This window comes from Prorops nasuta, unplaced genomic scaffold (assembly GCF_024137725.1).
Source record: "Prorops nasuta isolate Cenicafe-Biocafe unplaced genomic scaffold, Cenicafe_Pnas_1.2 PNAS00006, whole genome shotgun sequence".
Lineage (NCBI taxonomy): Eukaryota > Metazoa > Arthropoda > Insecta > Hymenoptera > Bethylidae > Prorops > Prorops nasuta.
The window spans coordinates 1,258,095-1,281,738 of record NW_027116803.1 but is presented as its reverse complement, the minus strand read 5'-3'; the positions used below and the strand labels follow the sequence as shown (position 1 = coordinate 1,281,738).

Sequence of the window (23,644 nt, the reverse complement as noted above, 5' to 3'; positions counted from 1 at the left end):
AGACGTGGGAAAATTCATTTATTTTTAATACATTTTTATATAAGATACACGCGAGAGCCATAAAGATATATAATTTGTTATCATTAGAGTTACATTTATGAGGTTTTTGTTGGGTGAGAAAACTAATGTAATTGGAGAAACAGGTGAACAGGATAAGTGCACAGACAGTCAACATCGTTTTGCCAAGAATCTTAGAACAACTTCCAACAGCGAAATTTACTTAGGACTTTTCCCATTTTGTCCTACTTTTCCAGTAGGAATCCTCTCGATTACTGGTCGAAGTCACGACATTCCCTGTTTTCTCCACGTTAACGAAGAAATATGAAAGGGATGTTTTCATTCCACTGTACGTTATATACAATTAAACAATTTTAACCTGCCAGAAATAATCACACAGATTTTTAAATCTCTGCAGCAAAAATGATTAATAAATAAGACCAGTGATCATTTCTAAGGGTGACTCGTCGCAATTGGAGTAGGTTGTGACGCAATCACCACCAGATTTTCCCACTTCTTCAGCTTCGTGATAGAATCTATCGACAGTTTGGTGAGTTGAATTCGGCGACGCTGGTAAATCCTCGCTGGGCCTGGGAACACACAGGGTCCATTGAATTACAGTAAATCTTTTATTGTTATATATTTGTACGGAGAGTTTTCGCTTTTCCTCGAGTTCGCCATAGTTTTAAAGAGAAAGTTCGGGGATCAGCTGTGCACGACGTTCACTTCGCGAATGTTGCCTTCAGTCGCGTTGCTAGAAATTCAGAAGAGAGAGAGAGAGAGAGAGTGAGGGCGAGGGAGGGGAAGGGGGAGAGAAGGAGAGAGAGACTTGAGCGTTCTAAATTGAAATACAAAGCGAGCCCCTGGCGAAAACCTTTACCAAACACTTCCATTAGAAACTTAATACACGCACCTAACTTCGTAGCAATTAGTGCACTGGCGTTGGTGCTAGTGCAATTTCCTTTAGCTAGATAGGCACCAACCGCCTACATACCGAATAGCGAATACGTGACACAATCCTAGATAATACGAATAATGCTTTTACACTCTGCCAACGTTAATCTATAACTTACTGGTCTAATTAGTACTCGAGTTATTGTTATCCTTGCACGATTCTTTAAAACTCTCTCAATGTTTTGATTAAAAGGGAAACAAACGAGATAGAGTAATTATTCAATGGCTTTAAAGTCTAGATCAATGTAGAAGGTTCGTATACTTATAATTCACTTAGATTGATGAGATTGACTTACGTTAGAATTAAATGAATAATTTCTTCAAAAACGTCGTGGCTGTTCCTTTCCAGTGGTACCTCGGCGAGCTCGCAAATGGTTCGTAAAAGACACTCTCTCCCATCTCGCCAACCATTCCTGCAAAGCCAACCTCATGAATTCTTATTGCTAAGAGTCGAGTTTTTCATCAACATCTCTTAATACGCTTCGTATTATTCTGTTAAAGCGCACTTTGCGATACATTTCAGCTTCTCAAAAGGCTTAAAAAATCGTTGAATAAGCTTGACCCATTGCTCATGAGCAAATATTCGTTGCTGCTGGTGCATTCAAACTTTAGCATTATACTCTTCTACAGGAAAAGATCCTTTCAGAAGATTTTACCAAGGTGCTGATCTTACGTGCATCCACATAAACTCTATTAGATACAGATATTTCTCGTTCCAATTAAAATGCACGTCTCTTTCCCTCAACATACCAATTACCAAGTGTGTTGTTGTATAATACTGCTAATATATGTAGTGTAAAATTTTCATCAAGCTAGAGACTCTAATGAATAAAGTTTTCTTTACAAGGAAAGTACATTGAAACAGGGATACGTGCCTGCCACGAAATATTAAATTAATCAGTATGAAAAGTAGATCTTTATGAAAACCTCGTAAGTGAGAGCTAAACTTACGTTTCAATTAAAACGCGAACAATGTTTTTTTATAATAATAATTTACCATCGAGGAACGTCGAGCTGTATCTTAAGGTCAGAGCTTGCGTTAATCTCGAGAAGTTTCACCTGGGCCGGGCGATTCGAATTATCCAACAAAGTCAACATCAAACCTTTCTTTCTTGAGTGGAGTTATCCATCAGCCTCTCGACTCGCAGTTTTCTTAAAGTCGGCTCGAAGTAATTTTATTAAAACGCCTCCTCAACGGTAGCTCTCAGTCACTGTACGAAATCCAGTCTCGGCTGAGTAATGAGTTAATAACTGTTACAATGTTGTGAGTTAAATTCTTCGTTGTAAAAGGCAAAGAAATAAGGTCATGGATTTTTCCATCGGTTTCCAGGAAATATCGATGCTGATTTTGTTGGATCCTTCAATATCGCAGTTAATACGTCGAGTGTGAGCAAACAGAGTCGTGCTCACAGTGGAATGATAATACGAGCTGCCGAGCTGGCTCTAATACAAAAACAGAGCAAAAACGACCGTCGAAATCAGATATGCGTGTGATTGCTCTGCAATGATGGAATTTCGGATCTGTTTGCGGGATTGATAATGCAAGCTTGATTGAGCGTTCCTCATGCTAGCTATATGATGCAGCAACTGGGTATATATAATCACCGGAGAAACGCGATATACAAAAAATTTCTCAAAGACTCCCTTTATAGTCTGTATTATTGCTAGATCAATAATTAAAGAATTTAACATAATGAACACTTCTTTACTAATCCCTCTGCCAAATTTGACCCCCTGTAAATGTATTATAAAGTTTTCATCTATATTCAACTGGTAAAACGAGATTCGTTCAGCCAGAAACTACGTCATGTAGCTTTCCAAATTCGTCAAGGTATGTAAGGTCGATCATCGTATTAACAGATTTTAATATTCCCTTCCATTTACGCTAATAGCTTCTGGTAATATTCACAATTATATTTTTGCATTATTTATTCGATAGGAACCTTTTATACCGGATTGCAAAGCATTTGCTAAATTGGCAGAATCTGCAAAACTGCTGCTCCAATTTTGACAATCTCTACTAATTTGCTATACATCAAACGTACAAATTTTATATAGTTTTTATACGTCTAAGCTCTTAACGTGCGTATATAGTCTTTAGCTTTGATAACTTTAAGAGCTAGCCGAAAATGTGTCTATTATCCTGTTTCGCGCTAAAGCGCCCACACTATAGTAATTGCCCTACATCTCAATTAATTTTCGTTTTAGTTGCTTTACTTGGAGCCCTTTGATCGCCTCTTTAAGTTCTAAAACACTTGCTTATGGTATAAAAAGAAATCTTGCTATAATGGACCAATAGACTGGTTTGTAATTACAGATTATTAAAGGAAACATTGTTCTATAATTATATTTTCAAATGTTAATTATTGCGTCAACGACGTGATTGAATTAACGTTAACAAATGTAAAAAGTTAACGTGGCATAAGACTTTTCTTTCAAACAACATAGAGTTAGGTCTCGTATGGTAAATTATTGACTTATACTACTTAATATAGAAATGTAGCTACAGCATTTAACTCACTTGTTAAAAGTATCCTCGATTGCAGTATACGTATCCTTTAAATTTAAATCTCTAATGTTTCTGGATGATATAACGATAGGTTCTAATTGTGTTTCATTCCAGGGCAGTGCATAATTCATTTGAAAACCTGATGAAAACACCACGCTTCCGCTTTTTCTCGTTAATATTGGAACGGATACTCCCAATGTAAACTGAAAATAAAAAAATATTTATGAGAACTAAAGGCTTTCCTTGTTCATTGCTTAGTTCTGCAAGAAAGTAACAAGATTCCCAACAAGGCTCGTGCACTATAAGTTAATTTACGTATTTCTTGTAATTTTGTTTATTATCCAACAATATCATAGGGAGCAGAAGAAAAACCATTGGAATGCAATATGAAGGCGTTAAAAATAGTGAAGGAAGCTCGAATTAAGGTTCCTTTATGCAAAGTATCCATCTAGACCTACTGGCTATTCCTTTGCTCGAGACTATTCGTATACCTTCGCTCCTAATTGTTTCTTCATCTACTTTAGGGATCCGTGAATACACCTCATCGAGCAAATACCTGAAAGAAACGTTATTTCCGGTGGAAGCTCTTTTTTCAATTTACCGGCTGGCCGGCTCTCGAGCTGCAATTACCGGGAGTAAAAAAAATTCCGTGAAAAGCCGATTCGCTTTTCTTGCAACTTGTGGCGGAATTGCAATTCTTCGGCAGCATTTCACTGCGTGACTTGGTCCGAGCATTTTATCTTCGTACAGCATGCGCATAAGGCAGGCCCCTACTGTTTTATTTAAAAGTACCGTGGAAACGGCTCATTAAAGTCGAATCGCTTCAAGCCGATTTCTCGGCTATCCGCTCGCGCGTAAATTTAACGAAAAAGACACCCTCGTATACACCTCGATATTACAAACCTACTCATCATTTCTCCCTTTCAAGCAAAACATTAAAATCCTTTGCAAACCTACTCGCCCACACTCTAATTACGATGACTCGTTATCCATTGTAATACTCTTCGCAAATTCCGCGATTTTGTGAATGTAGAAACGCCAAAGTAAATGATTTGCTTTTCATTAAAATGAGCCAGCGAGGCCTTTGAGAGCGGGCTGCTTATAATTGGTGTTTGGTAAACTATATAAGCACAAACGCGACATAGCACGAAGCCACACATATATATATATATTGCTCGTTAAAAAGAATAAATTCATTTTTATTCGTTTAAAGTTGTTCATTCTTTTTTTTCATTTAACAATATAATTTGAATAAAAATATTTCATCGACTTACTTGAATAACGGAGCTCTCGGAGAAGAGAAGGACAGCGTGACTCGTGGAGTAGCAGAGAAATAGAGTAAAAACGAGGAGCGTAGCTCTTAACATTCTCGTGGCAGCAGTCGAGTAGCGTACATTCGGTTTGTCGAAAATTTTACAAGACTTTGAAAACGCCATCTTGACCAATAGCACTCGCGACAAGTATTGGTTCGGTGGTCAACGAACTGCGGGCGAATGCCCTCTTAATCCGTGGTGCACATATCGACGAGTTTGTGACCACATGATAATGAGTTCTGGAATTCCTGACGGGCTCCGCTACGCTATTTGCGTCTGGCAAACGTTTGTAATCCAGAATTACGAGTTGGGGCCGAATTCTCGCTTTGCGCCCTGCCATTCATTCAGCAAAGCTACACCGATTTAACGAGCTCCCATGCTGTTATAAGTCACAAGGGAATCGCTACATTCTTATCAACATATTTACTCGAAAGGCTTATTAACGAATAATCCCATTAAGTTAATGAATTTTTGCTGCACAGGGGCGATAAGCGAGTGAACGAGCCAAGATTCCTCCAGTCTTAAGCTATATAATTTTGTTCGGATAATTATATAGCAAGTTCGCTGGCATGAATAGAAATGAACCTGTGCTATATATATATATATATATATAGTGGGCAGGTAAATATTATTAATCTTTCGACCTTGTTGTTTCGTGTCCTTAAGTAAGTTTGTCTTGACGCTCATAAACCAACAGGGAGTGTACCACCGTAACTCCCAAAGATCGCTTAAGCATGGAAGCCTCGAGTGACAACACCTAAATCTCCAAGATGTTTTTAGGTGCACTTTAATTCCACTGTTCTTGAAAGGACCGTGCAATAAATCCATGCTTCTTTCCTGGCAAATGCAAAAAGTTTGATAATTCCGGATGATCGCAAATATTTGAAATAATTGGAATCCTGGGAAATGATGGAATGCGGAAAATCTGCTTGATATCGGATCATCGTGCGGCGGATGGATGAGTCGGTGGGTGATGAAGGGTGGTGGAGAGAGAGAGAGAGAGAGAGAGTAAAACAAAAGAGGGCGAGGCTCGGCACTTGAATGCGGAGATACTGAAACGGTCGATTCATCAGGACTGCAGACGATAGCGTTGTAAATCCAATAATTGCCCGTCCCCCGTTAAGCAGCTTTAATTAATTTCGTTTCCGGCCTGGCAAGATTAACGGCCGAAGTTGAATTAAAATCTCATCCGAGCCAGGACGTCTCGGTACGGTAAATATTCTGGACCCAGAAGTTGTGCAAACACTGCAGGGTAAAACTTGCTGCATCGTTATTTATTTCGCACCTTTGTACAAAGGGGTGACGAAATAAATCTGCCTCTTCAACAGGGGGGGGGGGGGGAGGGGGGAAGAGTTTGTTGGGTTACCTCAAGATAAACATATTTATCTTAGCATCAAAAACATCCCCTCAAATAATGGAAAGGAAAATAAATATGTAAAGAATTTTATTTTTAGCTCAATTTCTTCAGCAGCTCGGTTAAAATTAAGTGCTGTTAACTCAGCAGTACTGAAGCTCCAGCTTTTAAATGAAAGAAAAAAAACAGATGTGTTTGACATGGTTTTTTGCAAAATGTATATCTAGCGCAGTTTTTCGGACAGAAAGAAATGTAATCAGTGAAGTAAGAATCTCATTCAGGCCAGGGCCATTTCGGAGCCTCTGTAGCTACATTCTGAACCGCGGGGTTGGGCAAAGCGAACTTGCCGTATCGTTATTCAGTTGGATGGTTTCTGTGTGTGTGTGTGTGTGTGAGAGAGAGAAAGTGCATTGGTGAGAATGACGAAATGATCTCAGCTGCACCGTACAGGAAATCCCTTTGAGATTGCACGAGATGCAGGTGCATTCTAATTACGCGTGAAAAATCTTAATACTCCATCAAAGGTAAGGTCCATTGCATTAAGGGGTAGGTCTACGGAATCTCTCTGTTCTTGTAATGGCATTAATTCTGCAATAGTTCTGCACCGTAGAACTGAGCGTCCCTTCTTTAGCTTTGTCCAGCTAGCAAGCGAGCGTAACCTGAATACTAAGTAAGTAGCACACCGATAAATGCATTTACTATTAGACCAGGCAACCATGATTTACATTAATTAAACACTACCCTGCACCCTATAGGAAAGCTTGATTAACATCGGCCACAGTTTTCCACGCTGCACGAGTCTCGCTAGAAAAGTTTGCCGAGCTTAAAAATACAAGAAGAGGCCTTGCACTATTTTCAAGGACGATCACCAAAGCGGAAAGTCCAGAACTCAATTTCCCTTTGCCTCCTGAAGCGACCTTTAATATCTCCGATTAGATTTTCGCGAAGCTTCCGTTATAGGGAAGTCGGGCAAGGGAGTATGGAGTATCGTCAAAAATGAAAACAACATTTCTGGCTTTCGCTTATATACGCGGTAAGAGACGTTTCCAGCTGGAGAACGGAAGTTGATATCTTGCAGGGTCTATGTGTATATATATATATATATATGTATATAGGGGAAGGAGAGCCTAAAAAAGGAAAGGAGGGAGGATGGCGCGAGGGCTCCAGGGTGGTTTTCGCGAAATTGATTCTCCGCGAAAGGTCGCTAGGTCGTTCTGGCGAATGACCGAGCCGCCAGCAGCCAGACGGAAGACGCGGGTGTTTCCTTGCATTTCCCAATAAATTTCCGAACAGACCAGACCCGAGGCTAGGTTTGAGTTGGCCGATGCTACGGAGCGGGTCAGACTGCTCGTTATTCGTGGCCAATCGTTCCAACAACCCCCGACCACTCTTCCTACCATACCCATACCTTTCAACTATCCCTTCTCTACACCCACTACGCCCTCTAACCACCCTGCATCTACCTTATCCGCCCGTCCAATCGAGGACTCCTAGGTAAAAGTGACCCGACATTACACCCAACCAACCGTATTGTCCTTTATTTGCTCACTGCGAATTTATTCTCTTCTCCTATCTCTAAAATCTCTTACACGCTCGTTACTATTATATACCCGGCAAAACTTTAACCATAAACCTGATATCCCTCCTAAGATTAAGGAATTATATATGTATATACGTAATATGTGTGTCGTGGCTGACGATATTTCGGGTGATTGACAGGCTCGAAAAACATATCGAGGGAATTAATTGCATTTTCGTAAATGAATATTAAATCGAGGTCTTCTCGTAGTCGAATTAAATATCATCGAGAGCATTAAAGTGGTAATTAACAGAAACTACGCTGAACTCTTTAATTGCCAGGAAAATTTAGTCGTTGAATTTAATATTCCAATAGTTTCGCCCAATTAGCTCGTGGAAATTCGTGAAGTTTCGTTGGGGGCTGTGGATAGGGTGACTGGGTTTCTACGAGAGTCGTGGTGGAATAAGAGGAAGGGGGAGGGGGTGGATTTCATCCGGAAAGGTTCGTGGAAATTGGTAGGCACATGCGGAACTCGTGTCCACCGCTCGAAATAAAAGCGACGTTGCTTTGGTAGTTTTCGCCTCCTGCGAGGATTCCTCCTTCTGCTCCCTGCAGAAAAACTCACTCGACGCGAAGGAGCACGTCTCTCGTGTTCGCGCGCTATCGCGTCTCGACAGCAGAGCGGAATAACAACTAGAAAACGCCAACTGCCACCTCTTTTTGGATTAGCTACCAGCCAAAGGGCTCTCCTTTATTTTTACTCCCTTCTTAGTTTTTTTCACCCTCTTCAACCTTATATCCATTTTCTACAAGACTATTATACATAATATAATATATAGTATACTTTATAGTAGCCATACACTCTCTGCTTTTTCAGGGTGTGCGAACCCTGAAAGGAAAAGTGACAACGTTTTCACGTTAAGGACACCCACTCTGCTTATTCTTTCCACCTACTTATGGCCACATTGACCCATGGAAAGCTATCCTGAATTATTTCCTCGAAAAAAGAAGAAAAAAAAAACATTCGTTGGGGTTGGCTCTGTTGCTATCGCTGATACTGGCCCGGCGTGATATTTAATCACAGAATTTTTCCAAGCCCCCGCTGCTTCTTCGCAAGAAACTCGAATAGAAAATTTTAATTACAAGTTATTACAGTAAATTTAAAAGCACTGTTGAACATGATTAGCTGTGTTTGTTTAACCGAGTTGCATAATTTAGCAATTTAATGGTAAACGAGTTCAACGACTCTGGAGTAGTTCCGATTTCACGTTTAATCAATTTAATTTCGTAGCTTTGTTCTTTGGTAAGGAAGAAGGATTTTATTAGAGTCGAAGGATTAAAAGTTAAAATGAGATTTTTTGGTCGATTTTCGGTTAATCGAATACGAAGGTTTTAAACAAAAATCATGAGAATATTTTAATGTTGGAGTCTTGTAGGAGTGATAAAAAGTTGCTTACAAGCCTCGGAGAGCTGAAGAGTTTGGTGCTTTATAAATAATTAGCACCAAGATTATATGTGCTTTAAAGCTTCCAATAGCTCGTTAACGCCCTAGCGCTGTAATAGGGCTGCCACTATTTTTTTCTCCTTCTGACTTTCATTATCTCTCTTTCTCTCTCATGCGTAAACTATTCAGTTCTCTCTCTCTCTCTGCCTCCCTCGCCCTTTCTCACTTTCATTTGCTGGACTTGCTTCCCTCTCTCTCTCTCTCTCTCCCTCTCCCTCTCCCTCTTGCGAGCTTTTAAGCGTCGTTCGCACTTGCCACTCCTGTGCGATAATGGGCTATGCTTTTTAAAGTGCTATAACACCGGCCATTACCGTTTTACAAATGCCTAGCTCTGCGGTCCAGTAGGCCAGCGTCTCCTGCGCGCTTCGTAGTTTCCTGCAGTAGGTTCACCGACCGAGCAGACCTGACCGGCATTAAAATCCACACTCAACTTACTTTTATCCCGGTAGTTCCGAGAAACCCCTGTAAACACTTCATTTACAAACCTAAAATCTGACTAGTCAAATGTCGAACAGACTTTCATTGCCCTTCTACAAATAAATGAACAATTGCAAGTTTAATTCGCGAAAGTAGATTCAGCGAAAATTCTTCAGAAGCAATTAAGTTCTTTGTCTTCACTTTTTAGCAGGTACATTTTTTATAATCTACTTTCCTCCGTCAGGTTCTTAATCTTCCTTAAATGTCTAAAATTAGGCAACTTTTGCCCATAGCTGCATCACTCGAGGTTTCAACCGCGCCATAATTTTTAATAGGATATTTGCGTTGTTTACTCACGAGATTGGAAAACTTGGCGAAGATATCATTCTTTGAGAAAACCACAAATACCTATCCAGGGAGGAGAGAACAAAATGAAAACTTCGTTTCGGGTGAATCAACGGGACGAGCGAACATTCGAGATTTTTAATTTAAAGTATTCGCATTTCTCCTTCGAGAACTTTGTATCGTAGAATCTGTTGCAGCTGCTTACAATAATCTAATCAGTTTAAAAGGCATACCTCGAATATCGAGACAAAATTTTTGTAAGATTTGCTTCTCCCTCTTTTAATAATTCGCAGATTATGTATATACATACATATATATATATATATATATATATCTAGCTGGCATGCAAATATTCAAATGTTTGAACGAGCGGCACAAACGCGGAAGATTCTTTAATTCCAAACGTTGGCATTCCACGAAACTTAGCGGTTCTTACTCCTACTCGTACTTTTAGGCAAATGAAAGTTGAAATGAGAGAGAGAGGAAAGAGAAGAAGCAGGCACAAACGAAGAGTTAAGAAACATTTTCGCACTAGTATAACGTTTGCGTTTGGAAGCTACTTTCGAAATGAGAGGAAAATTTTTGCAATAATCAGGCTAAACAAATAATGCAATATATTATTTCTTAAAAGTTTCCATATAGTCTGTACAATATATTTATATCAGCCCTATTATACTTCTATTACAGAGCAAGTAGAAAAATAAATCTAGTATTACAATATTATTTTTAATTAATTTTAATATACTCCCTCTCTCTCTCTCTCTCTCTCTCTCTCTCGAGTGGAGATGCGGATTAGACAAGTTGCAAGGTGCCACCAGTGGTGTAATTTATACAATAAAAATAAAGATTTTCTCAAGGGTATTATATATATATATATATATATATATATATGGTATACAAGATAAATTATACAAATCGAATAAGCAGTACATTTTGAATAATCTTGAGGGCTTATGAAGTGTTGGAGAGAAATTCCTTTGGAGGATGAAAAAGTAGTTGGAGCTGTTCACGTGGCGAGCGTGGAAAACACGTCTAGCACACTTCTGCGGCATTCGGGATAAAGGGCGTGGCAGCTTTCATCCCCTTGCCGCTCGCCCAGCAGTTCGGCCGTACGGTATTCTCGATCCCCATACTCGTCGTACTCCTCCGCAGTGCTCGAGGGCCTGGAATTTCGTCGAATTCCTCACAATCTTCGTGCAAAATTACAAACAACCCACCTTTTCGCGCAGGAGGAGGACCCGCGTAACGTCCGCAACGCACTCGATGTGAAAAAAGCTACGGAATTTCACCTGCAACTCTTCCCCCCCCCCCCCCTCCCTCCTTGCCCCCAAAAAACAGAAAAACTTGTCCTGACTTAACTCAACCTCGATATCCATCCGAACATCCAACCCTTTCCACGAAATTACCCCAACTCACTAGGAGAAACTTATCCTTGCCCTTTGGAGATTTAGATTCTTTTTTCTTTCATGCATTTTTTTGCGATCTCATTCCACTTTTTATTTAGAAAGATAGTACTCGTCGGTGTAATTTAAAACTAAAGTACTTCTTGCTAAAATTCACCAAAGAAGCTGTCCTAATTTTGTAAAAGTCGACTTTAGCTATCTTGATCTCATTTTACAATAATAAATTCATAAAACCCAGTGGACTTTAGTAGGAGAAATACCTGCCTGACGAGATTCATATTTGAGAAATTTTTATGAAGAAACTTTCTGCTAAACGTTTTGAGTTTAATAAATCTTATGGATTCAAAAGGAGCTTTCAACGATTTTGTAAATTTAAAGAGTTATAAAATAATGTCGTGATTCTGTTATAATCAATTTAATTGATGAAAGAGAGCAGGAAATAAATATTAGCACATTTATATTTACCTGAGGAAAATTTCTACTAGTTGGCTAAAAAAGCTGTGATTCGTGTCGAAAGGTGTAGCAGCAGCTTGACAGATGGCCTTGAGCAAGCATTCCTTTCCGCCAAATCCATAGAGGGAGGCAGCTCTCTCGAAAATTTTGTAAATACTCCACCTGCTTCTGCTGTCTCTCGTGTGGTAAACTCCGGGCTCCGTATAATCCGTGGAATTGCTTGGTAGACTATAAAGTAATTTCGTGAACACACCCACGATCACGCTTTCTCGATCCAACTGTAGCGGTGTACCAAGACCGAAGATCAACTACGAGACAATCACTTACATCTTAATTTTCCTCCATTACTTATGATTTAAAGAGTTGAGAAAAGTTTAACGACCGAAAAGGAACGTTTTGCACTTTATATCAGCTTCAACGCGCAACTTTGAAACTTCGATAATCCCAGAAGTTAACGAGGCAGATCCTAAAAATTTTACCGTCAATTATCGCGCCTCTATCCGACGGATTTTCCCCATTTAAATAACACTGGTCGCATCATAGCGCAGTGGAGAAAAGTAGAACGAATTCCACGAAAGGAAGCATCCAGGTTGAAAATCAGCTCCACCGAACTACCATTTGATTTATGGCTTTTGCTCACCGCAAAAATTCCCCCTCCCAACAGAATTTTTGAATTCGCTGTAGATCAATTTTATAGTGGCGAGTTTCGGCAAATTTTAACTGGACGAAAAAAAAGCTTCTGCGAGTGAAATAAACTGGCAGGTCTTTTGGCATTCATCCGATTCTTGAGTCGCAATATCCGAGAGAGGTTAATTATCGAGAATTCAGGAGAGGGGGAGGGGGTGGGGAATGATTCCGAAAGAATTCCGATTTCATTGAAATCTCTCAGCACATTTTCTCGTTGAATCCAATCGGAGCTGACGCGCAGCCACTCGACGACGAAGGATTCGAGGTGGAAATTCGCGGTTTTATCGGAAATTCATAGTGGAGGTTGGAGCTGGCATGCCGCGGTACGAATGCGACACGGAAATTGGATGAACTTGGAGCGATTGGCGAGAATCACGCGCGGGGCTATCCATCACGCAAAGAAACGGCTGCCTCCCAGGCCTCACTCGCAATACACCTTCGAGAATTAATCCAATACATTCTTACGTTTCAACGCGAGCGAGGAACGCTGCGAGCACCTTCGCGAATCCACTTTTCTAATATCCTACGGATCCAAACTCAATTTTAATTAACACCGTGCGCAACAGTTAATTTGATTAAAAAACAATCCATTCATTATCCAACAGTTTACACGAGAATAAAGCACCCCGAAATGAAAAAGAATCGGGAAATTTCTTTTCGCGAGTTCGTTAAGTAATTGCCAAGTGCTCGTGAAAGAGCATATTATCGAGCTATACTGTACCACTTGATTTGTCGCTATTAATTTCACTATCGTTTTTTCATCGCAATATCTTCGATCGCATTCTCGCCGTTCGCGGTTCGATTGTTCTGATATTTTTTTATTATTTCTATCCTCGCGTGTACACTGTTATCGGCTTGCTGGAGGTTTGCTGTTTATTGATTCGTGACGTGGATGTGGTGGACGCTAATTTTTCGGAGAAAGAGCAGCAATAATTACGGTTTGGCTGCTCGACAAATGCCGTTTCGCTCTGTCAGGAGCGTATCGATTTCACCGACACTGGCGTTTCCTTCCTTCTGCCCCCCCCCCCCTACTTCCCCCTGCACAGAGCGGCCGACTCGAGCGGAAAACGATTTTCGCGACTCGACTCCCTCACACGGGGCAAGTCCACCCTTAAAATCTCGTTAAACTGTCCTTTCCACTGGCAACTCTGATACGCTCCTTCGCGGTCAGCTTTGCTTTTATCGCCAACTCCTACGTAGAACAGTTCAAGTCGCGATAATGGAATTTCCATTACTCTTTTGCAATGCAAACTTCATCTCGCGTAACCTTTCACGTACAAAGCCCGTCACTGACAACGGAACTAATCGCTAAAATTTCCTAGTAATTAGTCTGCCGATTCAACCTGCCAGTCTATAGCCTCTTCCTTATATGTACCTCTTTTATGCGTTCAACGAACGGTGAATCCTTATTAAACTATATCTATTAAAAAAATCTATCAACCGCGATCCAATACTGCGTCCTCGAAATTCAATCATACTTTTCTCTATACTTTCCTTTCTATAGCTACATCTCCTTTCTTTTTTAATACTAACCTCTAATTGAAAATAAAAAGAAATTTGAACCGCAATTATAGCATATAAATGTTTATTCTTTTTTTGGCTAAATGAGAACCTGGGTCTTTCGCGCCAAAGAAGAACTCGACGTAAGATATTCGAGCGACGATGTTCCGTAATGAATTTTGTCACAAAATAGATTATTATCTAAATCTTATTGTTCAGTCCACAGCATTGTTGCAAATGCTACAGGAATTGTGTAGAAATTGGCTCATTGTCTTCCAAGTGCCGATATTATTGGTCATATCCTCCGCGCGTAGATTTAATTACTGGATAACGTAGTTGTCTTGAAATAATATACCACTAATCGCAATCTAAACGTCCTTAATTGAATAAATTCTGATGTGTCTCTTATTACTATATGCATGGTTTGAATCAATTAAACCAAGATGAATGTAGTACTATAATACATACGACATACTGTATTTATATATATATATATATATATATACGTACCAGAAGATTTGGCAGTTTAGGATAAACAAGCGCTCGTCTGAATCTCGGAGAAACGTCAGACGACTTCGCGTTATTCCTGACTTCCAACTGTTCCGAATATCGAAATTGATGAATCGATAGTAAGCACATCATAAAGTATACACACTTGGCCATATCCAATCTAGTGGAGTCAGAGCATCCAAAGCTGAGAGCGACATAGAAATGATTCCCTAAACGAATGTTTAAATGAATGGACCAGTAGTGGTGAATGTGACGTAATCATGGTTGAACGAGTACCGCAAACATTTCGAAATTAGAGTCATTTCGACATAAAACCGAGAAGTGTAGATTCCCCGCAGAAAAGAACCCGTTTCACCGAGAGTTCCATGAGAAAGATTTGTTTATTAATTTTCACCCCGTTACGACTTACTTGGAACGGACGTACTCTCGCAGGAGGTCAATGACCCCGCAGAAACCTAGCAAAACAATTTACCAGAAGCAAAGTATCTTGAAATTGCAAGGCTGTAATAAATTGTGATGAAGTTCGTCGATAGGAAACAACCGAGGAGAACGATCGAGGGAAGTTGTTGCGGAGATGGGGTATATATGTATACATATACAATGCTACACAGTGCTAATTGATATAATTTACTTGGGAGAATTGATGATAGGAACTCGACTGATAGAGGGAGAATGCCTTTAGCTTTTGATGGTGTCAGGAATTCGGAACGGATCATGTTTCATTGGGTTGGATGGCAAATCGCTGTAACGATTCAATGTGTCTTCGCGACAAATGTTTATCACCGTTACCATGCAGCAATGAGAAATGGCAGAAAAGGACGTCAGTCAGTGGTCCCGCCGCTCTCCCGCTTCGCGTTTAGGTGAAATGTTCCTCTGTGTCGTTCCTTGTCCGTTGGACCGAATGAAACGCCACTGGACTCGCGTACACAACGAGGCCGAATTTTATGAGGTCGTTGGGGAGTTGTAATTCAATTTCATACTGAAATCCAACACCTCTCTCTCTCTCTCTCTCTCTTTCTACCTCTCTCGCACACACACATACACATACACAAGTGCATTCACATGCTTCCCTAGTCATTTTCCGTTCTTTTCTCTCACGCGCATCGCTTTATAATTTAACAATCCTTACGGTATAAATTCACGAAACGTTGAAGCTAAAAGTCGTAGACTGGAAAGACTTTTTAGCAAGAATGGGACAATCCGCAGGCTCACGCGTACCAAGAGTCGGAAATAATTATCCTGATATTATATACTATTGTTCGTGGCGTGAAACTTTCCGGAATCCAGCTTCATTTACCCTAGATCGTTGTAACTTTAATTGCAACGTTGTAATTAGAGTTGCCCACGATGTCTTGGTGGTTTTCTGGGTTGACGAGGAGAGGAGGGGGGATGCTGGCTGTGTGGTAGTATCTCATAGTTTTTTGGCGCACGTCTGCTTGCGGTTGGACGATTTATTTGTGTTTTCGTCGTTACTTACGTGACTTAAGCGGATATTAGACGGCGTCGTCTTATCCGGCTAAAGTGCGATGCCACGAAAATCGATCAACCGTTATCTCGATCGTCCATGAAAAAATGGCCTGTAGGACGTAGACTGTACGGTATTCCAGAGTGCGCATTGTAAATAAATAAAAGTAAATGACCTGTAGCAGCGTAGTATTCGGTGCGGTCGGTAAAGTATCGAATGGACGTGGCTGCAATGCTCGCTCGGAGTGAGCGTATTATCACGGAATGTGATTCTTGGACGGAATTGAATTACAAGTCCCGAACGACCTAATAAAACTCAGTCCTGCTTGTACAGGACTCTCCGGTTGAGAGATGAGAGTTGGGGGTGTAAGAAGAAACGCGTCATTCCAGCGAGGTTTGCTGTCTATCGATTAACGATAAACGCAGCGTCGCGCGAAACTAGCGAGTTTCAACTCGACCCCAGTTCGGCTTATCGTGACAACGCTCTCGGAATGACAGACGGCTTTGACAGATAGCTCGGATCTCCAGCTCCAACTAACACACCCAATCGAATTGGAGTATCGGACCGGTGGACACTCCGTCGCACGTTAAACTCGTCATTTTAAGGAATTTCACAAAAGAACTGGGGAACAGCCTTTTAAAAACAATTTCCACCATTTTATTCGTGGGACTAACTCATTTCACTAATTTCCAGCTATCAACCATACGTAAGATATGCGATAGCAATGATGAGATACTGACGGTATATAATTCACTCGCGAAAGATTCATTTTTCAACGGCGCAACGCAACTCGGATGTTTGCAACGCGCATTTTCACGCTACAGTAAGGTCGCACCCCTCCCCCCCCCCCCCCTCCCAGTTCCGTTTTCGCATTTTCCCGAGCAGGTTCTCTCCCGATATCCCTCCGCCATGTTTATTTTTATTTTTCGAAACGGCCGCCGCGACGGTTTTTCGAATTTTTCAACCGCGCGAACGCGGGCGACCGGACTTTTTCTCACTTTTCGCGCGTCCCGGTGCACTTTCGTCGCTTTTCATCAGCAATTTCGCCGAAATTCCTGCTTCTCTCAATTCTAAAGCAGATAATCCCTCGAAATACGGCGGAATAATCCAAAAAATCGTGAAAAATGTCAGTGCCTAGTGTGCGTGGTATTTTTCCGTCGTGAGTTCGTGCTTTTCTCAAATTTGAGTCATATCACATTTTAAAATACAGTGAGATAACTTTAAAAATTGTGAATATCGTTAGTGCGCTGTGCGCGTGATATTTTCCTGTTGTGGCTTCGTACTTTACTCAATTTATAATTAATTTATCTTTTAAAATGCACTATAATAATTAAAAGAATCGTGAATATATGGTCCGTGCGTAGTGCGTGTGTTGTGTTTGTGTCGTGTGAACTTTATAACCGTAGAAGTTCCATTGATTTTATTTTAAATCCGAATAAGCCATTAAATTAATTGAATAGAAATTGAGTGAATAATAACATTTTTTGTTTTCTTTGCTGTAGGGGGGGGGGGGGGGGGTGCGACTTTACTATAGCGTGAAAGTGCGCGTTGTAAACATCCGATTTGCGTTGCGCCGTTGAAAAATGAATCTTTCGCAAGTGAATTATATACCGTCAGTATCATCATTGCTATCGCATCTTACTTATGGTTGATAGCTGGAAATTAGTGAAATCAGTTAGTCCCACGAATAAAATGGTGGAAATTGTTTTTATTTAACCAAATGCTTGGTTCGATCACTCATTCCCTTTGTCCAAAGCGATTGGCTAGAAACAAACACTTCTCAGCTATTTCCATCCACTTGATTATTTAACAAGAAACCGCACAGTATACTTAACCCAACGTAGTATACTATAATATAATATATGTAGAACAAAAGAGAACCTATAGTAAAGTAAAGTAACAAATTAAAGTGTAATTTAGTTTGTTCAATCTGTTTACTTGATTAATGACTTTTTAAACAATAATTCTTTAAACGGAGGGAAATTTATTCGTGGAATTGCAGGAAATTTCGGGAGGCAAATGATAAAACGAATGTTGAAGCGAAACGGTGGAACTCGAGTCATAAATTGGGTCGCTGACAGAAAGCGAGAAAGATTAGTGAAGTTCGGGAAAAAGTTGTGGTCGCGACGAGCTAATCGTAACGAGCTCGAAGCCAAATCGTAGACCTACACAGAGCGTGGTGATGTTAATTATCGCGAATCGCTGTGAAAAATTGACACGCGAGCCTATATGAGCGTTTTCTTTCTCGAGCAGGACTCCGTGTGCATTTTCAAAGGAATATTTTCTCATCCCGGGAACCCCCTTGTATTGAACGATAGAACTGTCAATAACATCCGATAACTGCGTCATTTTCCGCTGTAACTTTATAAAATACACGCTTCTACTTATTTCTCTCCTTTTTTCATTTTTTTCCAAGCTCCGATCTTCCGGCTATATCGTTAACTGCAACGACTCTTAATTAGTCGTAAATTACTTATTTACTAGAAATTCGCGTAACAGTTCTTTCGCAATTTTCCGTTAACGTCAATAAATTTAAGAATAAATAGAATCTTTCTTACACCAGACGTAAAAAAAAACCTTTATTTTCTTACAATTCCCTTCTGGAGAATTTCTTTCTTGACGGTCTGCTTTGAATATTTCGGGCGCTCTCCAACAATCTACAGTTGAACGTAAATTACTCGAGGCTAGTAGAGTTGCCTCTTTATTCGTTTTTTCCCCTTGTATCTCGCGCGTTATACGACTCGTTCGGAAACTTTAATTTCAGCCAGCGTTCCCGCCAAATCTCTCGTGATTTGTTGCGCGAATCAACAACGTACTTTTCGATTGTAAACAGCTGCCGTAAAACAACGAAGAACACCATCGATGGGTCTTTTACTCACCGGTATACCCTCCCATCGATTTTACTGACCAAATTTCCAAATTTGTGCCTGTAACTCCCGATCGTTTTCTACTTATAGCTCGTACCTTAATTCATTCCGCCAACTCGCGCGTACTACCTTAACAACTAATTTTCTGCTTCATCTCAAATAACTCTCACTCCCCCATCCATTTTCATCGATTACAACTTTTAACCGTTATTCCTCGATTCTTCAAGTTTTCATTTAAAATTTTTCCAAGAATGTCCCATCGTCACTTTAATCAATGCTTTCTCTACGCTATATTTATTATAATTTTACCATCAGGACGAACTTTGGAAATATTTCTATACTCTGTAATACTAAAATATATAGTTGAAAAAAGTAGTGATTATCACACAGAGTACAATGTAAATTTTTATCGATGAAAAAGGGACTATAGAAATATTGCCAAGTAATCGTTAATTAACGAAAAGCATATGTCAGAATAATATCACTAAAAAATCTCGGTGACATAATCCAGGAGACTTTCCGTACACTCGGGAAATAAATTCTCGCATTGTCCGGGATTTTCTCGGCCAGCAATTTCAGCCCCTTGGTACTCTCGATCGAAATCTGTCCTGTATGGATCCGAGGTGGATGAAGGCCTGTAAAAAATACCTTTAAAATCCACAAAATAAATAAGAAACGACTGACTACACTCGCGGAGGAAAAAATTCAGCCAGTAAACATTTTGATTATTGTAATAAAAATGTTTACAGCCTGAAAAATTGTTTTTGAGTGTAACCAAACGCTCTTTTCTTATATACGATATAATTCCCTTTTTCCCTGTTCCGATCAATCAACAGTTCTCTTCAACTCCCAAAAATGTTTTAAATGGAAAAAGAAATATTATACTTACGTAAGAGCTACATGAAGAAGTTCACCAGTGAGTCCGTGAATTTTATTGATGGGAACATCCGCAGCATCACAGATCATTTTCAAAAGGCACGCTTTTCCCGAGCGCGAAGTTTCAAATATCGACTCTAAAATTTCATAGAGTTCCCACCTGGTCAGAATAGGTTCATCAATTTCTAGAGAGACAAAAGCATAATGTCAGATTTATCAAACTCACTATACTGTACGGTTAGTTTTGAAAAGATTGGCGAACGTGTAATTTATGATTGCTCGACAGAAGAAATTGTATGATTTTTCTTTGAATGTTATAGAGATGTAAGGGTAAGAGTGAAACTCGAACAGTATAGGAAGAAAAATGAAAGGAGGTCGATTAACGAGGTGGAAGTGAATAGGCGAATCTTTCAATACGGAACGGAACTCTCGACCATTGTGCCGTGGCTCTTGCAACGGACGACGCAACAAAAGTACCCTTATTAATATGTAAAAGATGGATCTTCATCTCATCCCTACACTAGAGAGTAGAGGCTCCTTTTCCTCTGAAATTGCTACGAATACATCTGAAATTTCGAAAAAAATGAAAAGGGTTAGCTTTCTCTCTTCCTATCCCTCAGCTGCTTCTCTTTTAATTATTCCTCTACGCTTTTTTATCCATTTTGAAATAAAAACCATATTACTTCTTTATTCTCGATAAACTTTTCGAAAGTTGCCACAAACAGGTGTCATCGTGCGATATTTGTGATAAGCTTTTATCGGATACAGGAATTGTATACAATAAATAGGAGTCTGTAGATATATCGGTAGAGATTTGTCAAAGGATTTTTTGTTTGAAAAATTTGGTGTTACCTTCATCGAGATTTTCATCAGTTTTATTGAGGCTCGTATTGCGGTTGATCGATCTGTCATAGCGAACATATGGACTTGTCAAGTAAGAGGCGTTGTATGGCAGGTTGTAATTAAATTTCATCACATATCCGATAATCATGCTCACGTCAACTTCCATAGGTAAGCCCAGGCCAATAATAAGCTGAAATAAGTTTTTCAAATAGAGAAAATATATCGTCAAAAATAGTTAATTGCTGATCACCGATCCATTACTCTGCAGTGGAGCCTCTCTATATTGACATAAAATCAAAGCGAAGTATACTTGATATTAGTCGTTGTGAAATAGAAAAGTTAACTTTGGTACCTGAACTTTGGTTGGGGCGAGGTCGGTAGGAGGAGGATAAACAAAATATCTTTTGCTCCTTGATGTAATTCCTTCTTGAGGAGAAGATGTAACACTGCCACTTAAAAGGGTTAAAAAAACACTTATTAAAGTCAGTCCTGGGCAAATTTGCATCCTTATCCTTATCCACTTGCGAGTACGATATCGTCTTCGAGGTATCCCCTTGTTCCATCAGCGTCCTGCGTTAAGCAGCTTCTAATTATAACCGTTTCTCGGACCATAGAATCTCAAGCAAGACTCCGGAAGAGTGATCGAGGCACTAATTATCTGCAATAATCAACGTTAATAGGACTAGTTAGCTGCAGGTTTGCTTCACATTTGGCAGATAATGGATCCAAGCCTATATTCAAAGAGTTTATACTGAAAAATAATGTACACTCGACCAATGACCTGCTAATTTCAACTAAAATCTAATTAATTCGGCACATGAACTGTTTATCATACGATGATGAACCAATTACGCTACCCCATAAATGTGCCATTGACTTTCAAAGGGGAAACCAATCTATATAAAATTGCATTCGTTTACGATTCTTCTACGTGATTCACTTTCAGTCGCTCAAAATCCATTTAAAATATGGTTTATATAAACATATGTGATAAATTGGTTTTAAAATCCAATTGATGCTAATTCTCTGTGATGTTTAGAAATGATGAGAATTATGAATTGTCGCGGGTATCAAATAGTAAGCGGAAACGAGGGGATTTCCGCTGATCTTCTTATCGCGCTTGGTGGGGGCCGGGACATTCCAATAATCACCTTTCATGACCGCGTTTTCTCGTTACCCTTTCTAGCTCATCCATTTACGGAAATTTGCTCGCTACCAAAGCCTGCCAGCACCTATTAAACTTTTTCTCCTTTCGTAACTTTGTCAAAAGACAAATTGGAAGCGGTAAAAATCAATGAGATTTGAAAGAGCCGTAAAAAAATAGAATTTTTACACAACAATTTTGCTGGATATTGAGATTGATTGGGAAGAATCGAGGAATTGTATACAGGGTGGTTGAAATAATTCCTCGTGATATCTTTAGTGGTTTATTTAGTTATTTGCACAAAAACAGTTCTTCATTTAAAGCACCCAGATGCTTCCAGAGACGATGTTTCTCCTACAATCAGTTTCCCGCGAGACAACCGTTTTGCTAACCGTTATGCTTCCTATCTTTATTTCTTAGCAGGATTTATTATTATAGTAGTCCCAATGGGAATAGCACATGCTAGCAAAGTGACGTTAAACTTACGATCTGAGTACACTCGTATTATTCTTTTAACCAGAATTTTTCATCTCGAAAACTATTAAGCAATTGCAAATATTGCAAGGCTGCGTATACAATTCGTGGGGAAAAAAACATGTAATTGATTTAAAAAATAAATGAGGTATAATTTATAAGCTATACTAATTATAGGAATGAAAATTGATGAAATTAGTGTCTGTAGTAGAGGGGTTTAAGGGACGGTTATGAAGGGTGATTATTAAGTTATAGCTTGGCCGAAGTAGACAGGATAAGACGAACAGCGGAAATCGTCTCGTTTCCTTTCGCAGTCTGATTTCACGCAGCATCCAGCCACCATTTTGAATCTCATAGAATCTCATCAGTGCTTCGTCGAGAGTGAGAGCGAGTATAAGGAGCGAAACGTGTTAGAGAAGTGGAGCGCTGAAAGAAGAAAAACGGAAGTTAAGTATTGCAATCCTAATGAAAGAGGGGACACAACGATTTTATTACATCTTTCCTCGCCATTTTTCATATATTTTCCGGTATAATGATTGATTCATTGGATATGCGCGTATGCCTCCGGGATACTTCCGAGATGGCTCTTTAGCTTAAATTTAATTATTTGCATGATACGTTTAAATGAATTTAAATTACTTAACAGCTTCCTATAGTAGTAACGTTACACAAACCTTTCTCAATTCTAACTTGTGCAGAAGCTTCTTCAAGCAGGTTTAATACGGTCTCTACAGAAAATAATATATTTTTAATAGAAATTTAATTTTTTGCTCGGCAAGACAAAGAAAATTTGGATTTTTTATTTTTTACGAATCATCACAACTTTTGTAGAGCCTGGAAGAAAGTGCAATGTGGTCTTTTCACATTTATCTTCTTCCAAATGCTCTTTCCGCTAGACGACCTAGGTCTTTCTTTAGTTAAAGTGGCCTTGGACACAAGTGAAATATTGCTGAAAGTGGTATAAGCTGAATTTACTTCTGGCTTTATGAACCACTTTAAGAATGATTAAGAAAATGGCTTAATCTAATTAAATATTTTTATAGTTCCGAAAGGAATAAAGCATTTTAGGCTTAATTTTGTTCCCCTTAGCCTATTCTTTTTGCAGTTAAAAGTTATAGCAAATATTACATACGATTTTCTAATATTAATTTTATTTCAATTATACCAAATACCCTTCAGTTGCACATGCTTCATGTAATTGGTTTTTTAAAGAATTAACATACCAGAATTACACTTTTTAATTATTTTAACGCTCTCGAAAGTTTGTTTTACAATCAAAAATTTTACATGCAATATTTGTACAAAATATGGATCAAGGAGAGTGCATAATATTATGTAATGCATGAAAACAGGAAAGCTAACCACGGAATGCAGAGAACGTAGATAATATATCGGCTTGATAAACGGTTTATACAAAAATTTCATGAATTCTCTCAAACCATAGTTATTTTTCGTTACGATTCTTTTTAACATTTAATGTAATATATTTGGAAGAAATTCCTGTTAGGTT

The 23,644-nt window shown here is 39.4% G+C and overlaps 3 protein-coding genes across 3 annotated transcripts; all 3 read right to left on the bottom strand.

The window, feature by feature from the left end:
• Positions 1-424: 424 nt before the first annotated feature.
• On the bottom strand, positions 425-4,896 carry LOC136774587 (uncharacterized). The gene is made up of 4 exons (XM_066728995.1): positions 4,735-4,896; positions 3,473-3,663; positions 1,248-1,364; positions 425-587 (listed from the first exon to the last, which is right to left on the bottom strand). Exons 1-4 carry the CDS (start codon positions 4,894-4,896, stop codon positions 425-427), a joined length of 633 nt encoding a protein of 210 aa, XP_066585092.1.
• A 6,022-nt stretch (positions 4,897-10,918) lies between these two features.
• On the bottom strand, positions 10,919-13,931 carry LOC136774586 (uncharacterized). Its single transcript, XM_066728994.1, has 5 exons — positions 13,853-13,931; positions 13,691-13,744; positions 13,550-13,647; positions 11,781-12,076; positions 10,919-11,075 (listed from the first exon to the last, which is right to left on the bottom strand). Exons 1-5 carry the CDS (start codon positions 13,929-13,931, stop codon positions 10,919-10,921), a joined length of 684 nt encoding a protein of 227 aa, XP_066585091.1.
• A 5,350-nt stretch (positions 13,932-19,281) lies between these two features.
• LOC136774585 (uncharacterized) lies at positions 19,282-21,021 on the bottom strand. The gene is made up of 4 exons (XM_066728993.1): positions 20,869-21,021; positions 20,526-20,706; positions 19,687-19,858; positions 19,282-19,432 (listed from the first exon to the last, which is right to left on the bottom strand). Exons 1-4 carry the CDS (start codon positions 21,019-21,021, stop codon positions 19,282-19,284), a joined length of 657 nt encoding a protein of 218 aa, XP_066585090.1.
• Positions 21,022-23,644: the final 2,623 nt, after the last annotated feature.

Bases quoted from the DNA above. Each gene is read 5' to 3' on its own strand.
- LOC136774587 (XM_066728995.1), bottom strand. From the start codon at position 4,896: ATGGCGTTTTCAAAGTCTTGTAAAATTTTCGACAAACCGAATGTACGC. The intron at 3,664-4,734 runs GTAAGTCGATGA...TTTTATTTTCAG, and splicing joins CCGAGAGCTCCGTTATTCAA to TTTACATTGGGAGTATCCGT. The intron at 1,365-3,472 runs GTGAGTTAAATG...TTGGCTTTGCAG, and splicing joins ATCGAGGATACTTTTAACAA to GAATGGTTGGCGAGATGGGA.
- LOC136774586 (XM_066728994.1), bottom strand. From the start codon at position 13,931: ATGATTGAATTTCGAGGACGCAGTATTGGATCGCGGTTGATAGATTTT. The intron at 13,648-13,690 runs GTAATGGAAATT...TGTTCTACGTAG, and splicing joins GAAGTTTGCATTGCAAAAGA to GAGTTGGCGATAAAAGCAAA. The intron at 12,077-13,549 runs GTGAGGGAGTCG...ATTGTCTCGTAG, and splicing joins TAAGGGTGGACTTGCCCCGT to TTGATCTTCGGTCTTGGTAC.
- LOC136774585 (XM_066728993.1), bottom strand. From the start codon at position 21,021: ATGCAAATTTGCCCAGGACTGACTTTAATAAGTGTTTTTTTAACCCTT. The intron at 20,707-20,868 runs GTACCAAAGTTA...AACTTATTTCAG, and splicing joins TCGCCCCAACCAAAGTTCAG to CTTATTATTGGCCTGGGCTT. The intron at 19,433-19,686 runs GTAAGTATAATA...TATTTTTTACAG, and splicing joins CTTCTTCATGTAGCTCTTAC to GCCTTCATCCACCTCGGATC.